This window comes from Pundamilia nyererei, unplaced genomic scaffold, assembly GCF_000239375.1.
Source record: "Pundamilia nyererei isolate P.nyererei 1_Seehausen unplaced genomic scaffold, PunNye1.0 scaffold00013, whole genome shotgun sequence".
Classification (NCBI taxonomy): domain Eukaryota; kingdom Metazoa; phylum Chordata; class Actinopteri; order Cichliformes; family Cichlidae; genus Pundamilia; species Pundamilia nyererei.
This window is the reverse complement of record NW_005187414.1, coordinates 4,993,945-5,009,649: the sequence shown is the minus strand read 5'-3', so window position 1 is coordinate 5,009,649 and position 15,705 is coordinate 4,993,945. Positions and strand designations below refer to the sequence as shown.

Below are 15,705 nucleotides of genomic sequence, written 5' to 3'. Positions count from 1 at the left end.
TTTTTTTTTGGAAATATGGTAACATATTGATCCATAGATTTGTTGTTTAGTGAGAAATGGGAAAGTGTTTATTAATGCCTTCCTCCTCTGTGTGTGTGTGGGATCCTTTCACAGACCTTGATGACCCGGTGGTGACAGTGCACCAGAGTATAGGAGAAGCTAAGGAACAGTTCTACTATGAGAGGACTGTATTCCTCCGCTGTGTGGCTAACTCCAACCCGCCTGTCCGCTACAGCTGGCATCGTGGGAGAGAGGTCCTGACGCAAGGCTCAGACAAGGGTGTGGAGATCTATGAGCCATTTTTCACACAGGTAAGTCGACAGGAACGTGATTTGAATGAATATCTCAAATTAAAATGAATGGCACATGTAGAGAAAGTTGATCTATTTTAAAGGTCTAAAAGAAGGACATGGTATGACCAAGAATTACGAAACAAATGTAATAGCCAAGACAACAAATTCATCAACAAAGTGTTTGCAAATGTCAAGAAAGACTTCCACGGCGCCTTCCTATGTGACACCATGTGGACATGGCTCGCGGGTTATCCGCCATATTGGACGTGATACAACCATTGGTTACTAGGGAAACGTGCTTTCTGATTAATTAGCCGTGGCTCCTATGGGGCTGGCTGTCACTCATGACTGCTTTGGTTGCTAGCAGGTTGTCTGTTGATTTTCATGCTTTTCTGCAAATATTTGCTAATTACTAGCTGATTGATAGTACAACTTGATAAAGTGCGACATGAACTTGAAATGGACGGGGTTTACATTCTCAGTCAAAGTTATGATTTAATGCTGATTCCTTCTTACAAAAGGTGATACTTTTACGTTGAAGACAACATTTCTGGTGTTGCATTTTTAAAGAGACAGCAGAACTTGCTGTACGAAGAACGACTTTATTGCTTGACCAACGCTCGACAAGTCCACCACTTCCATTAAAAACATGATCACAGCAATATCCTCGTGACCAAAGCGAACGCAAGGAGGCTTTTTTCTTAACCAGCTGGAGAACATATGTTTTTCCATAGTGACAGGTGGTTGTCACGGGTCTGTCAGCCTTTATGATTGAGGATTTTGCATTTTTTGCATTTTTCCCAGCAACTGACGCAACCTCCAGCAACCACTTAAAACTGCTCGGGTTGCCAGATGCTCACAGACCAGTCTGTAGATTTGTCTGACATTGCCACCATCATCATAACACATCAAGATGGGTTCAAGTTTCCAACCATGACTCTACAGCCGTCTTTTTTTACTGACTGTTGTCTAATGTTGTTAGCATTTGAATGTGAACCTTTGGTAAAAGTCTTTGAATTCTGTTTTTCCCAACCTGTCATTAAGACATGCACCTTGTGCCCTCCCCCAGAGACTACAAAGAAAGAACAAATAGGCTGATACCGTACAGAGGGTCTGAAACCATTTAATAACCTTCTGAAGGCAAAGCACAAGCTCTGTTTATCAGGTGCTAAATTAGCTGAAACTCTGTCTCACAGCGTGCTCTCATATTTATTTAGCGATCCACTCATGACCAGAATTAAGTCGCAGCTGTGGCACCTTCATGTGTGTGTGTGCTGTTTGTTTAACCATGGGAAGGCGAAAGAAATTCCAACAAACATTTTCATTATAAATCAAGCAGTTTTGGAAAACACCAACAAACAAAAAAAGGCTTGGAATTCTCCAGAAATTCCCACAGTATATTACTCTCTCACCATGGGACCGCGTTTTGGTTTCAGTTGCAATAAACAGAAAGAGCAAAGTATTATTTTTGCCATCAGATGTGAAGCTTCATTGCACTCCATGAATTACGCAATGGCCTTTATTACGAATATAAATGGCCTTTCGAAAAAAAAATAAAAATAAGCCCTGCACCTAAAGTAAACCATCTTTCTTAGCAGTGCCATTATTAATATTGGTAATGCACTGTATTATTGCATATTATGGCATATTTTTAAAGGCACTGCAAAGCTTTAAAACTGATGCATACACATACAAATGTAAATCATGATATATCTTAACCTCATTTAACAATGTGTTAACAAACCCAACATCACACTGTCACAACAGCCGCACACCCTTTCTGCATTTTTTTTTAGCGAGATGAGTAAGAGGCAGTTGCTAATTACCGAATCAACGCAGCACGTTGTCACGTAATTATAGTGTTTCTATTTGATTTAGGTGATTTGATTATGTATTGGCAATAACATTATTGTTGTGGCTATTTGTTATAAAACCCTGCTGCATACCTTAGAGTGCAGTACCAGCCTCACTAACCCAGTTTCATGAGTTACATACATATTAAGGATTTGCAGATGCTGAAAGGCTGCGGAAAGACTTTTCTTCACAAATCAGTTCTTTCAGATGAGCAAGTGGATTTTCTTTACAGTCTGAAAATTGAGAAGCTTTGTTCCAAAATGGATTTTGTGCAGTCAACAAAGAACTGATTGAGATTGTTCAGCCACTTGTGAGGGAATTGTAGTTTTCTTTTTCTTTTTTGTTTAATTGATCGAATTGGATGTGAGTTGTATGTGGAATGGAGCGTCTGAGAGAATACAAAACTATGACAAAGAGAAAAAGACATCTGAGAGGGGAAAAGAGGCTTAAGAAGTGGCAAGAGGAAAGGAAAAAAGATTTTTAAAAAAAGAAAAAAAAAAGAAGTGAAATTGATGTTTGGCCAAATGGAGAAAGATGGCTGGGAACTAATAGAGTGGGTGAAGGAGTCTGAAGAAGCTGCACAACCGGGCCCCAAAAGACACTTCTCCCTTCCATCCTGCTCTTCATACCTCTTTGCTCCTTCCCTCGCTCCTTCATCCTGCCCTCTATTAAAGCTTTAATTGGGTCTGAAATTTGAACACAACCCAAAACTCAGAGATTAGCATTACGTGAATCCAACCCCAAATAAATCCTGACTAAACTCCAAGTAATTTGCACATATAAATGGCTAATAACATTATTTTTCAACAATATATTGGAACTTGCCTGAACTCTCCGCAGACTATTCAGGGAATCACTTGTAACTGACCTAAATCAAAGCTGCAGCGTCTCGTTTTGTCTCCTTTTGTCTCCTTTTGTCTCCTTTTCCTTTTTTATCCATGGATTTTTAGTTAAGTTTATCTTTACGACTTCCTTTCTTCACTCTGGCACAATTTTTCCACCCCAGCAAAATGCTTTATATTCCCACTGATACTGTAGAAATGCAGGAGTGGCATTTTGAACCAGTTCATAATTAAGCGAGCAGAGGTGTGGCTTTATTGTAGAAACCACGTCCTGCTGTCTGTAACGTTTTCCCTCTGGCCGCAAAACTTTGCCTGCAATGTGTCGAAAATAGCACAATTATCCACTTCATCCATTATTTCTGCTTCAATTTTAGGCTATTAGAATAATTAACACTTATGGATTTGATGTTTTTGTGTGCTATGATATTCTCTTTTTTCAGATGTTACCTTCTATAAAATGACAATAAGCTGTAATGTATCATTTTCTAATTTGTGATGGGCTGTAATATCAGTGTTGGAGTTGCCAAGATGTGGAAAAAAACCTTTGTTTTTTTTGTTTTTTTGCTGTAATTAATTAGGATGCCTACTGAAACCGACTGTTTGTTCAGCTAGCTTATGGAAAAGGTCAGAAAGAAAATCAATTTATTAACTGCTTATTAACATTTACAACCGCAGGCCTAATGTAGTTCACTTCACTTAGATACAATTTGACCAGCAACAAGAATGTGAAATGAGGCTGATAAGACCTTTTTTATTCACATTGTTTGGTGAAAGTTTGCATTATTATTGTATCAGATTTGCAGGTATAAATGTTAGTGTTTCCTGTGAGGAATTAGCAAATTATTTTGATCCGAGTGTCAAGGCTTTTAAGTAGGTAATCAAACAGTCTAGTGGATGATTTATTAATGAATTAAAAAGCTAAAAAGGCAAAAAGTGTCTCAAATGGTTACCCCATCTCAGAATGTGGTAACCATTTTTTTGATTCATCTCCCTCAGATATTTTCCCAGAGCCAGTGTCCTGCTGCTTGCATGAAAAATACCCTCAAGTCATTTTTACCACCAAACATCTTAAGCCCAAGTGGTTTCAATTTTAGTTTTTCTTCCTCACAAACATGCAGTTAAAGCATGAAAACAAAGCTAGAGATGCCATATTTTTTGGCTGATAGACACCACACTCCTCCCAAATTTCTATAGACACCTATTAAGTCTCATTCCCAAAGCTCTTTATGTACTTTAGTGTTCAGTCTGTCCATCAATATGGTCATCAATCCCTCGGACCACTTTGGTTTAATGGCTTTAACCCCTTGCATTTTCCAAATTTTCTTTCCTACCAGTTGCACCAATTGCATTTTGAATACCTCAGTACCATAGGCATCGTTCCCCTGATATCCGCTTCAAAGCAAAAGTGGTAACGGAAAAATAAAGGAAGCGAAATGTTGGGTCCATGGCTCATCTAATGCAATTAATTTATCCATGAGCCTCACCAGAAATGAAAGGGTGTGAAAGTCGTGAGTGATTGCAGCGTTGTGTGTGCTGCCACAGCATGTGGCTGACTCATCTTTGATTCCCTCCCCAACGCATCCCTGCACCCACACACTGGAGTCAGCCAGATCAAAGATTTACATCCTTATTGTAACATTTCGGGTGGGGCTCATAGTCGACAGGCCCGGTTGGAATCAAACGCACTTTGTCAATGGGCGAGCCATTTCTGTGGAGAGATCCCCTACTGTGCTCATCTGTGTTCCTGGAGCTCTGTGGCAAAAAATGCTACAGGGCTTTTCACTAGAGAGTAATCCACTCATTGCTGAAAAACATCAGAATCATTTTCATTTAGATTTAACTATCAAATGTCTGAACTCTGTGGCACTTTTTCACCTGCCTTTATTAAAATTACATACGTGTTAATAAATATCGACTTTTCTGTGGAGCAATTTGGCCTTTGTATTCTCCTTCCCAGTGCCTATTTTTTTATATTCCTTTCACTTGATTATGTTCATATTTTTGCACACATTTGCATACCAGTGTTGTTTTTTCGTCTGAGCTGCAGGGGGAAACGAAGATTCTGAAGCTGAAGAATCTGCGTCCCCAAGACTACGCTAACTACAGCTGCATCGCCTCTGTCAGAAATGTGTGTGGGATTCCTGACCGCAGTGTTATCTTCAGACTTACCAATAAGACAGGTACTCCACATCATTACTGACTTTTGTGCACAGAAAGCTTATTGCAACCAAATAATTATATCCTAAAAAAGAACGATGTAGAAAGAGAAAGATGAACTGTCATGCATTTTCTCAGCTGAGTTATTCTGTAACTGTCATAACTGTCAAAGCCGTCCATCTTCCTCCAGTCTATCATCGATGCTTTCTTTTTCCACAGCATCCCCGTCCATCAAACTGCTGGTAGAGGATCCTATTGTGGTGAATCCAGGACAGACAGTATCCTTGGTTTGCATCACTACTGGAGGTGAGCCACCTCCCATTCTCACCTGGGTCAGCAGTAATGACAGCCTGCCACAAAGAAGTGTGGTGAAGGGCGGCACACTTACGCTTCCGGCCATCACCTCAGATGAGGCGGGGGTCTACAGCTGCGTGGCCAGCAACAATGTGGGAAACCCTGCTAAGAAGTCCACTACCATTGTAGTGCGAGGTGAGAATGCATACCTGCATATAAAAACAATATATAGATCCCAACATAAGATATATATTATTTTTTTTGATTATCTAGGTGCAAAAGTATCAAAGTTTATATTTAGAAAATGTGTCTTTCAAGACTTCCATTTTCATTCGGTCGTTAATACTAGCTATGTCTTTAGCCTGGTAAACAGAAACCCACACTCCAACCTTTTTTTACACCATGTCACACTGCTAATGCTAACCCTAAAGTCTGTTCTGCCAATTTTAGAAGCCATACAGAATCCACATACTGAAGACAGGCATCCAGATGGAATCTAAGAATCTGAAAACCCAATAAATTCCTTTTTTTTATTGCAATACCTCCACAACTATAAAAAAAAAAATCCTTAGAGTGTAGATCGAATAATATGGCTAACAGTACCATTCAATACTTTTTTTATTTTATACCCACAAACCAAACGAAATGCTTGGGGATATTGTGGAAACTTTACGAATGATTTCAAACCAATAAACAATGACAACATATGTGTTTCTTATAACCTGCTGTGCAACCAAATATTGGCTAATTTTTACGGATCCTCATTTTTAAAAATATGCATTTTATCCAGTCTCATGCTGTCTGTCTCTGCTATATTATACCCTTTATACCCGTCACTCACACAGCATGCAGCAAAAATGACGTCACATCCCTTGGCACAAACCACGTTCTGGTGTAACCTCGTGCAGGTCCCGTTGCCGGCATGGTTGGGTTGAACACACAAGAATCCGATTGTGTCGCTTTTCATTGCCATTTCAAAGAAATATCAATGCAGAAGCTCAGAGATTCCTAGCTTATGCAGAGTAAGATGCTGTAACAGCTTGAAAAGAGGAGTTTTTGAGAAAATTCTGCAGTAACTTTGCTTTCTGTTTTGACTTCCACTGCTCCAGTACCAGTGCTGATGCACGGGTTTTTTTTGAGTGGCATTAAGTAGAATACTTCAGCAAGTACCCATGCAATCAACACTGGAATGAATGGTGACGAGGCTGTGGTGATCTCACTGGTTGCAACGACATTAATGGGCCCTTTAGTATGCTCAACTAATCTCTTTTCACGAAGTAGCTGTTTCTGACCACACCAGCCAAAGAGGACAATCAAAAAGCCTGTGACTGTTTAATAGTTTATTGGATTGTAGTAATTCATTTGAGTTTTAAGTGGGAAAAAGGTATACTATAGCAAATATGTGGACATAAATAGATAAATAAATAACAAATAAAACTAACAAGCCACAGTCCTGAAATAATGGGCAAATTCCCTTTGTGCTGATTGAAAGGAAGAGTTGAAATTTTCTCTGTTTTCTTCATATGTTTATATTAAGTATATTCACAGGCTCGATAGCTTCTGATAAAAAAGTGCGGTTTAAAGTTACAAACCCATCGAACCTTTACTTCAGCTGTGGATAATTTTAAAACAGTCGAGGGCAATTGTCACAGTTTGCCGTGGGAAACTGCGTGGAGTGTGAAGAGCGGACCCAGGTGCAGATATTCTAAGACTCAAACTTAACTGATGATGAGCCGTTTATTAAGGCAGACAGAACAGTAAAAAATAAAGAGGCAAAAACAATGCAAACTAAGCAATAACCTAAACTGGGTAAACTAGAAAGGAAACATGAACTATGAAACTATGGGGCGATCGTGGCTTTAGAGTTTGCAGTTCGTCTTGTAATCGGAAGGTTGCTGGTTCGAGCCCCGGTTCGGACAGTCTCGGTCGTTGTGTCCTTGGGCAAGACACTTCACCTACCGCCTACTGGTGATGGCCTGAGGGGCCGATGGTGCAATATGGCAGCCTCGCTTCTGTCAGTCTGCCCCAGGGCAGCTGTGGCTACAACTGTAGCTTGCCTTCACCAGTGTATGAATGTGAGAGTGAATGAATAGTGGTATTGTAAAGAGCTTTGAGGGGTCCCGAAAAGCGCTATATAAATGCAATCCATTATTATTAAAAACCCTGGAAAACAGAAAAACAAACAAAACTCTAAACATGGCAATGATGATGAGGCTATATGAAAACCTGAACGCAGGTCATGGCTGGGAACAACGCAGACGATCCGACAAAGACTGAATGAGAAGGCACAGACTAAATACACACAGGAGGCTAATGAGAGAAGTGGGAACACATGGCGGAACAGCTGAACACATGAACATAACGACGTCACAGTGGAAGAGCAAAACTAAACACGATGAACACAGGAACACAAGACCTCTTCAAAATAAAACAGGAAACATAAGACGCAGACATGACAACGTAAGACACAGACATGAAACACATGAAGGGCAAGGGAGACTTAACAGGGGTGGAAGACACAAGGGGAATCTAATGACAAAGAACTATAACAACAAAAAAAGGAACTTAGAAAACCTGAAGGGCTTAAACATAAACCATAAACTAAAACTCAAAACGCTGGGTCAAAAGACCCAGGATCGTGACAGGTAATGCTAGCGGGAAGAGAGTGCGAAGCCATTAATTAAAATACACTGATTCAAGAAGTGGTTATCACAAATTTAACAAGAGCAGCTGGAGGAGGGTCACTGCTGTTTGCTTGGTCATTACCAGAAAAACATTATTTTCCAAGCTGCTCTTCACCTGAGTGGCACAGGAGGCAGAGGAGCATCTGATCTTGCTGTAGCTCATTACAGAAATAACTGTTTTCTGAGTACCACTTTCTGCATGCTCGTCGTACTGATGGCTCGCTATCAAAGTGGATACCCAGCAGATGATGGGCACTTGTACTCGATATGAACTTGGCATAAGAAATGTCAAAAAAAAAGTCATATGCTGAAAATGTATTTGAGGACTAATTCTTAATAAAGGCAATGTTCGAATTTGTAAAGAAAAGCCATTTCACTATAAGAGCGGCAGCGATGCGGCACAGCGCCTGAGGAAATTGACTTTCATACTTTTAAATCGATTGCCGTTACTAAGCTTGAGGATTAAGGATGGTGTTTGATCAGACTTTTATCTGTGACATAACAGAAGATACCAGTGCCCTGAATGAGAAAATGCAGGAATCTGAGGCAGGTGAATAAAAACATGCATTAATTAGCTTAAGCCTGACAAACAAAACAAGCATTGGTGCAATGATCATACTTTACGTTTCTCTGTTCGCACATAAGTGGAAGACATATGAACAGGAGTTTAGCAGAGTGGCTCAGAAGTGCAGTTTGTCATAATTTTCTCTTTCCATCTCAGAGATTATGCCACAGCTCCATCATCAGGTCGCCGCTATGCTGAGTCTGTTTGGAAGCTTTTATTTATGCAGCCATATGCTCCCTAGGCTGAAAATCAAATCATCAACAAATCATCTCTGATGGTCCCCCTGACAGATATACCCCGTCTCCGTATTGTGAAAGTGCCCATACAGTTGAAGACTTAAGAACTGAAAGGCTTGCATCAAAGAGGAGATGTCAGGTGTCCCATAGGAGCGAATAAGTCAGAGCACACTCACTGCAGGCAGTCACTGCAATAAATATGACACACTCGCTGATGTGTCTCACATCTGGATGCACAGTACGTTGCATATGAGATCTTAGTAAAATATCATAAAAGAGAATTCACTACCTTTATTAAACATGTGTTGTTTAAATATATAGACCTCTGTCATCTGTCTAAGCCTATGGAGCATTGTCTGCACTCATAAAAAGTTAAACAGGAAGAATATGCATTATTCTGCTTGAATATCTAGTAGCAAACACATACGCAGCCACTGATTTGTTATGCAGCGGTTTGCAGACAAATAAGTATTTTATTTGTGCCATCACGCCAGATATAAAAGTTTAATGCATTATATAACTCTGACTTGGATATTTTATATAGTTGTTACTGTTCTTAAAGTTGTATTGACTTAGCAACAGAAAAAATATTCATTTAAACCATGTTTAAAAGAATATATATGTATATTTCTAAAACCATATAGCACTGACCTGTGAATCAAGAGACGTGCCACTGTTGTGTCCACATATAACCAACAACGTAGCAAAGAACCAAGTTTATTTTTTTTATCTTTCTGTAATTTGTTTCTATTTCATTAGTGGAATCTATGAAACATGCCATAAATAGTTTGACAGGCATAAAATAGTATTTTTGCTCCAACAAGGTGATTCCCAAAGAGCTTTTACCTGAAAACTTGCCATATCTCTGCATAGTATAGAGTGAGTACATAGATACATTTTGAGGAAACTGTACAAGTGATGGAAAAAAGAAGAAGTGGCAGGCCTGAAGAGGACTATCTACAGAACATGAACACTATTTGCAAGTCATGTCCTTAAGAAATAGGAAAGAATCCGGCAATGACCTGACACAGTGCTTTTGCATCCCATCAGAGATGGTTTCAGTTGATGGGTAGCTATCAAGAAGCTATTATTCAGGAAGGGAAAGAGGAAGAAAAAGCTGAAGAATGACAAATTTGAACATTTTATATTGTTATGGGAATATTGATGGAATTCATGGAATTCTGAACACAAAGTCATTCACAGCAGACCACTCTCAGTCAGGGATTGGCCTCCCCAGAATATTAACATTACTGAGGTTGTGCACGATCATCTTGATAGAGAACAGAACAAAAGAAAGAAACATCCAAAGAAGAACTTTGAATCTCCTTCAACAAGCCTGGAGAACTATTCCTCTAGACTCCTTAAAGAAGTTTCAGGAAAGCTGCCTTAGAGAGTTCAGGTGTTAAAGAATAAAAGCGGTCCAAACAAACATTGGCTTTCATCTCCTGCTTGTTACAATTGAACTCTGTTTTTCTCTTAAAAGCTGCATTCCCATTTGTTTTTGCATCTTTCAGTAAATTGTTGCATCTGTTTTCCTAAAAAAAAATATAAAGACATTTGGGTGCCTTGAGACTTTTGCACTGTACTGCGTCCTTGTATGAAAGACTTAAGTCTTAAAGGCTCGTAAAACCCGCTTATATCACTTTGACTTCCATTTAGATGTTTAGACCACAGCAGTAAGATAGGAGGGGTGGGTGAAGAATTGACAAGAATTCAGGTACATAAAATTAATGAGTCATCACACATCAAACAGCAAACAGACATAAATGAAAGATAGAAAGGGAGTGCAACAGTCAAAATGACACAATTAATGAACATGTGATAAAGCAAATAAAAGGTCTCTGACAAAAGAAAATAAATTGGGCACATTCTTATCTGACTAATGAACAGTCCCTCGTGTCAGTACAGCTCTGGGATCAATCACGACAGACAGTGGAAATAACACTTTTCACAAAGACCGTATTTTGATCAGATAACTTGAATGATAGCTGAGCTTGGACACAGAGCGATATCATCAAAGCAGAGTCAATTAGAAAGGAAGACAAACTGAGGTGACAGAATCATGCCTCAGTTTGTCACAATCATGTGACGCAAAACAATCCAAAGTCAAGCAAAACATCACTGGTGTCAAATTTAATTTGGACCAAACACTAGAAATAGAATAAATGCTCTAAAAGCCAAAAACAATGCTCTTTTGATTTTTTTTTTTTATCTGACAGGAAAATAAACTGTGAGGAACAGTTAGTTAAAAAGAGAGGCGATGTTGTCTAACTTGACATCACTAATTGGCAGGAGGTGGGTTCAGGAGGCTATCACATATCTCAGGATCGCTCTCTTGAGTCTGATGAGCTGTCACTAACTCAATTTCAATTTTGGGATTAGCATGCACCAAATAATTGTGGTCGTCATAGCTGTGCAATGGTAGATATATGTCTAGATTCAATGATTTAACATATCATTTGTACCAAAAATAGATTCTGCTGTAAGGCTTAAGCGCAAGCATCAGCACAATGTACTTTATTTTAAACAACATGATACTTAAGGGCTGGTCTCATCAGTCGCTCCGAGCGTATCAGCATGATATAGATAATTATAATCTGTTTGACGACTGCTTTTCTTTAAACCAAACTGTGAGTCATTCTTTTTCAGAACCTTTTCTCCTTTGCGTACTCGTGCTTTTGCGGCATCTTTGTGGCGCTTCCCTCGAAGTGATTCTTCCTGTAAGTGAGTGTCACGCGGCATGAAAGAAAACTCACAGCATCGCGCCGTATTAAGGGGGCTGGTGGGTGGGCCATGATGGGGTTGTGCTAAATTTCCATTTTTACTGGGAAACTTCTATCACCATGGATACTGTTAGGTCTTTGAATTTAGAAGCAAATCAGATTTTTTCTATTTTTCCCCCCATCACAGAATTTTCTGTAGATTTTTTCTAAATCTTAAAAAAAGGTTACATAACTCATAACAAGAGAGTTATGAGGAATAAATGAAGTAATGCTCGGAAAGCTACAAGAGATTAATCTGACACACGTTGCTTCTGTTTATGGAATGTAGATTCAGCAGAAGCATTCACTAGATTTCCCAAAATTGTGATGTTTGAAAGTACCCTGCAGCTACACATTATATACTAAATCCCTTATTTCACATAAGCATATAACCCAAACATTGTAAAGAACAATGACCACTATGCTTAATCCATCTTTCAGTCCTAGTGTACAGATAAAGGATTTCTGAGTTTGATCTTCTGGTGAATCTTATGAGGTTGTGACCATTAACAAAGACCCAAACATACACATCAGGGATGTCAAACTCATATTACGTCGTGACCCACTTCATACACGACAGAGAAATGCTGCTCTAGTAAATGCTGCTTTTTATTCTTCTTCTCTAACACATAAATAATTTTCCTATGATCTACAAAATATATGCTTCCTTCTATTACTTGCATTTTTGTTCCATGCAATAGTGGTTGAGGTCGGTTAGCAATAGTTAATGATTAGTACCTTTAATTCAACGTTACTAGTTACAAAATTTGATCTCTTTAAAAGGGTATTTACTCTGTCATCTACTAATTTTACCAAAAATGAGGACCTGTTGTTGTACATGTCATTGGTGTAGAGGACCTTTATCTTATTGTACATATACTTTTGAATCTACTGACTTGATCTCATTCCCTATTGATGTGATATCAGGTTGGATATTGGTAGCATGTCCTGCACTATGGAACCAGTCACAGCCTTTTGGATTTTTTACTTGTAGCTTTAGCTGAACTAAAAAAGTAGCCAGTGCTGTTTTGGAGTGTCATTCTCCTCTTCAGTGGGCCACTCTGGAGCTCTGCTTAGCAGCAGGTGCTTCTTCAGATTTTAAGTAGACACTTACTATCACCCACACGCAATTTGCATTTTACTGTGATCTGCTTTCCCTTTTCACCCACAAATTCAAAACAGTCTGAATACTTCCACGCCATAAAGGCAGTCCTTGCTTCTATCTCCCTCACTGAGCTACACGATGGCACAACTGCTGGATTAAAAGAACAGACCTTCTGTCTGCCTGCCTGTGTGTACAGTATGCGTGTGTACATGTCAATGCTCTGCCAATCTCTAATGAATGTGTCGTGTGTAAGTAAGAGGCATTGAAGGCTAAACGTTTGGAAATGTAAGCACTTTGGAGGAGAGCGTACCCATGAGTGGCTAGCTATTGCTTTACTTCACGTGTACGTGAAATACAAAATTATTTGGTTCTGCTCCTCTGAGTTTATTTTGCTCAATTTACAGGGTCACCCTGTGGCCTCCTCTTTGCCTATCTCAGCTTGTTCACTCTTGTCTCCAGTCCTTGAGAAGCCCTAGCAAACTGCTGTTGCCAAAGGGGGCTGTGTATGTGAAAACACACATCTCTCCCTAGCAGATGGTAGTTTCGGTGGCCATACTGTCCCACCAGCCAGACTGCCTTCCAGGGCTTGGCCATCTCCACAGCCGGCCCAGCGAGCTACTGGCATCACATCACCCTGCTGACAGGATCCTTTTTATGGATTAGGGATCCGCAACACGTCTTCAAATGCAGGTCAATACCCTGCTTTTCTCTGCCACTTGAGTCTATTCTATAACCGACAAAGACACCAGTTGTGATATATCTGTTGTGACAATGCAAAGACACTCTCACTGCACTCAGTTGTTTCTTTCTTTTTGGAGTGGAGGGAGGGTGGCAAATATGAGGAGGCAGCTTTCAAATGGAGCATTGGTGAATTATGACAGAACTGTCTGTAGATGGTGTTGAAATGGACAGTTGGTCTGGCGCTGTGTTTTTATGTCTTCCAACACAGACACAGTCATCTCTCTGTGCATGTGTTTCCCATCTATTCCCAAAGCAAATATGTTTTCCTTCTGTGTTGTGTGAGAGAAACGCGTATTGCTTTCACTTTGACAAGATTCAAAATCAGATATTCATCCTCGATGTCCCGGCAAATCTAGGCATCGACACCTTTTTAAGCTGCTTACAGGCTTTTATGCCAAAGGTATTCATTATTCAGAACTGCTAACGCTGGTGCAACTAATTGCATGCATCTACAGTACACGGGTACACGTATTTGAGCATAAATGTGTGCAAAGTCGAGCAACCGCCATCCTTATTTTTGTAACTCTGATTGGAAGCTTGCTGCTGTCATACACAGAGAAGCAAAAATACAGTCCTTCGCTGGGGGCTCCCTGCTGTTTATGTTTAGACTGTTTAGTGGTGGGAAAACAAAAATGACGTGCCTTGTGAAAACCTCTCTGTTAGCATGTGAATCAACATGAGAATGACCCTTATCAAATTTGCTTTGGAATAAATTCTGGTCAAAAGCTGAATATATTTCCATTCATGAATGCCAGATTGAACGGCTGGATGGTCAGGACTGGCACAGGCGGTCCCGGCTCTTGCGCTGTGGCCGTAGAGAGGTTCTATGCGTCTTTGTATTTGTATGTGTGTGAGTATGCCTTTATATGTGCGCATACCTGTTTAAACATAAATTAAAGCCAGAGGTCAGCGTGAAGGTTGGGTGCAGCATTTAGGGATGGGGATGTGTGTGGCTGTGATTTTTGTAAAGCTGCTGATGCATGGGGAATGTGTTGGTGCTAATGTGAAAACACAGAGTGATAAGAGGGAAATGAAAAGGTGTTTAGTTGGCGGAGCAAATATGTGTGTGCCCCTCCGCTTAACCTTGAGATGAGCTGATGAAGTGAGTGGCAGTTTCTAGAGACATCCATCTGGCTCAGAGAGATGAGCTCAGCTTCACATGCTGATATTCTCCACAAGAATGAATGGAGAGCGCAGTACGACGCCTGCTGAGAGATGGACAGACAGGGCTGACTGAAAAATGAGATGGGCTGATGGGTAGACAGGAGGATAATGATTCAGAGTGAGAAGAGAGTGAGACAAGTCTTTCTTCTCCAGCAGACAAAGCCAACGCGATGCACTGGAGAGACAGTGAAGGAAAAAACATGTTCAAACATTTTTTTTTTCCGCAGTGTGGCTCCGTGTATGTATTTCCATGATTAATAACTTTATTTATTTTATATTATACGCATACATATGTGTTCCTTATAGCAAAGATGCCAGTGCTTTGTGCATTGCCGAATAAGAAGGTCCCCTGTGGTGCCGTTGTAATCCCGCCGTGTGTCACGAGTTCTCTGTAGAAGAAGACCTCAACCACGGCTTTTCTCTTTGTGTGATTATCTGCGCTTTTATGTACAGGCCACCTATTATTCCCACAGGCCATTAAAGCTATGGAGAATCAAAAGGGCTCGCTACAGGCAAAAACCCTTCAGTTTACAGCTAAAAAGGGAACACGGGGCACACTGTAACATGATCGGTAATGATTCAAAAGAATACAGCATACAACCTCTCAAGAAAATCAGATGCAGGAGACATGCAATGCAAATATAAGTACAAACAGATGAACCTTTTATCTCTTGATATTACCATGAAGAAAGTTGCTGAAGATTGTTTATGTTTTACTCAGCATTTTGCCATAGTCAAGGTTCAATGACAGGAAGCTCTGATGATGATAAAAAGCAACTGGCTTCCAAGTTCATCTATAATGCATGCAGAACTTGTTTGTGCATATGTTGACTTGCGCAATGCCAGCATTGCTTTCAATAATAAAGCTGGATTTCTTATGCTGGTGCTTGATATTTGTGCGTAAATCTAGTGTATAAGCAGATACGCGAAGCTAGGGCTTCATTACAGTTTAAGACATTTTAAAGGTAACAATGAACTGCTCTTTCAAATACTTATACTGTATATTTA

General features: G+C 39.9%; 1 protein-coding gene across 7 annotated transcripts in view; it reads left to right on the top strand.

Annotated features, from left to right (window-relative positions):
* mdga2a (MAM domain containing glycosylphosphatidylinositol anchor 2a) overlaps nucleotides 1-15,705 on the top strand; it is a 191,565-nt gene that overhangs the window by 101,272 nt on the left and 74,588 nt on the right. For 4 of the 7 annotated variants that reach the window (XM_013908734.1, XM_005724980.1, XM_013908736.1 and 1 more), the window contains 3 exons: nucleotides 115-311; nucleotides 5,034-5,169; nucleotides 5,366-5,635. In XM_013908734.1, the coding sequence (XP_013764188.1) occupies nucleotides 115-311; nucleotides 5,034-5,169; nucleotides 5,366-5,635 (603 nt within the window). The remainder of the gene's footprint in view (nucleotides 1-114; nucleotides 312-5,033; nucleotides 5,170-5,365; nucleotides 5,636-15,705) is intronic. The other 3 variants (XM_005724984.1, XM_005724982.1, XM_013908735.1) reach the window with 1 other exon arrangement.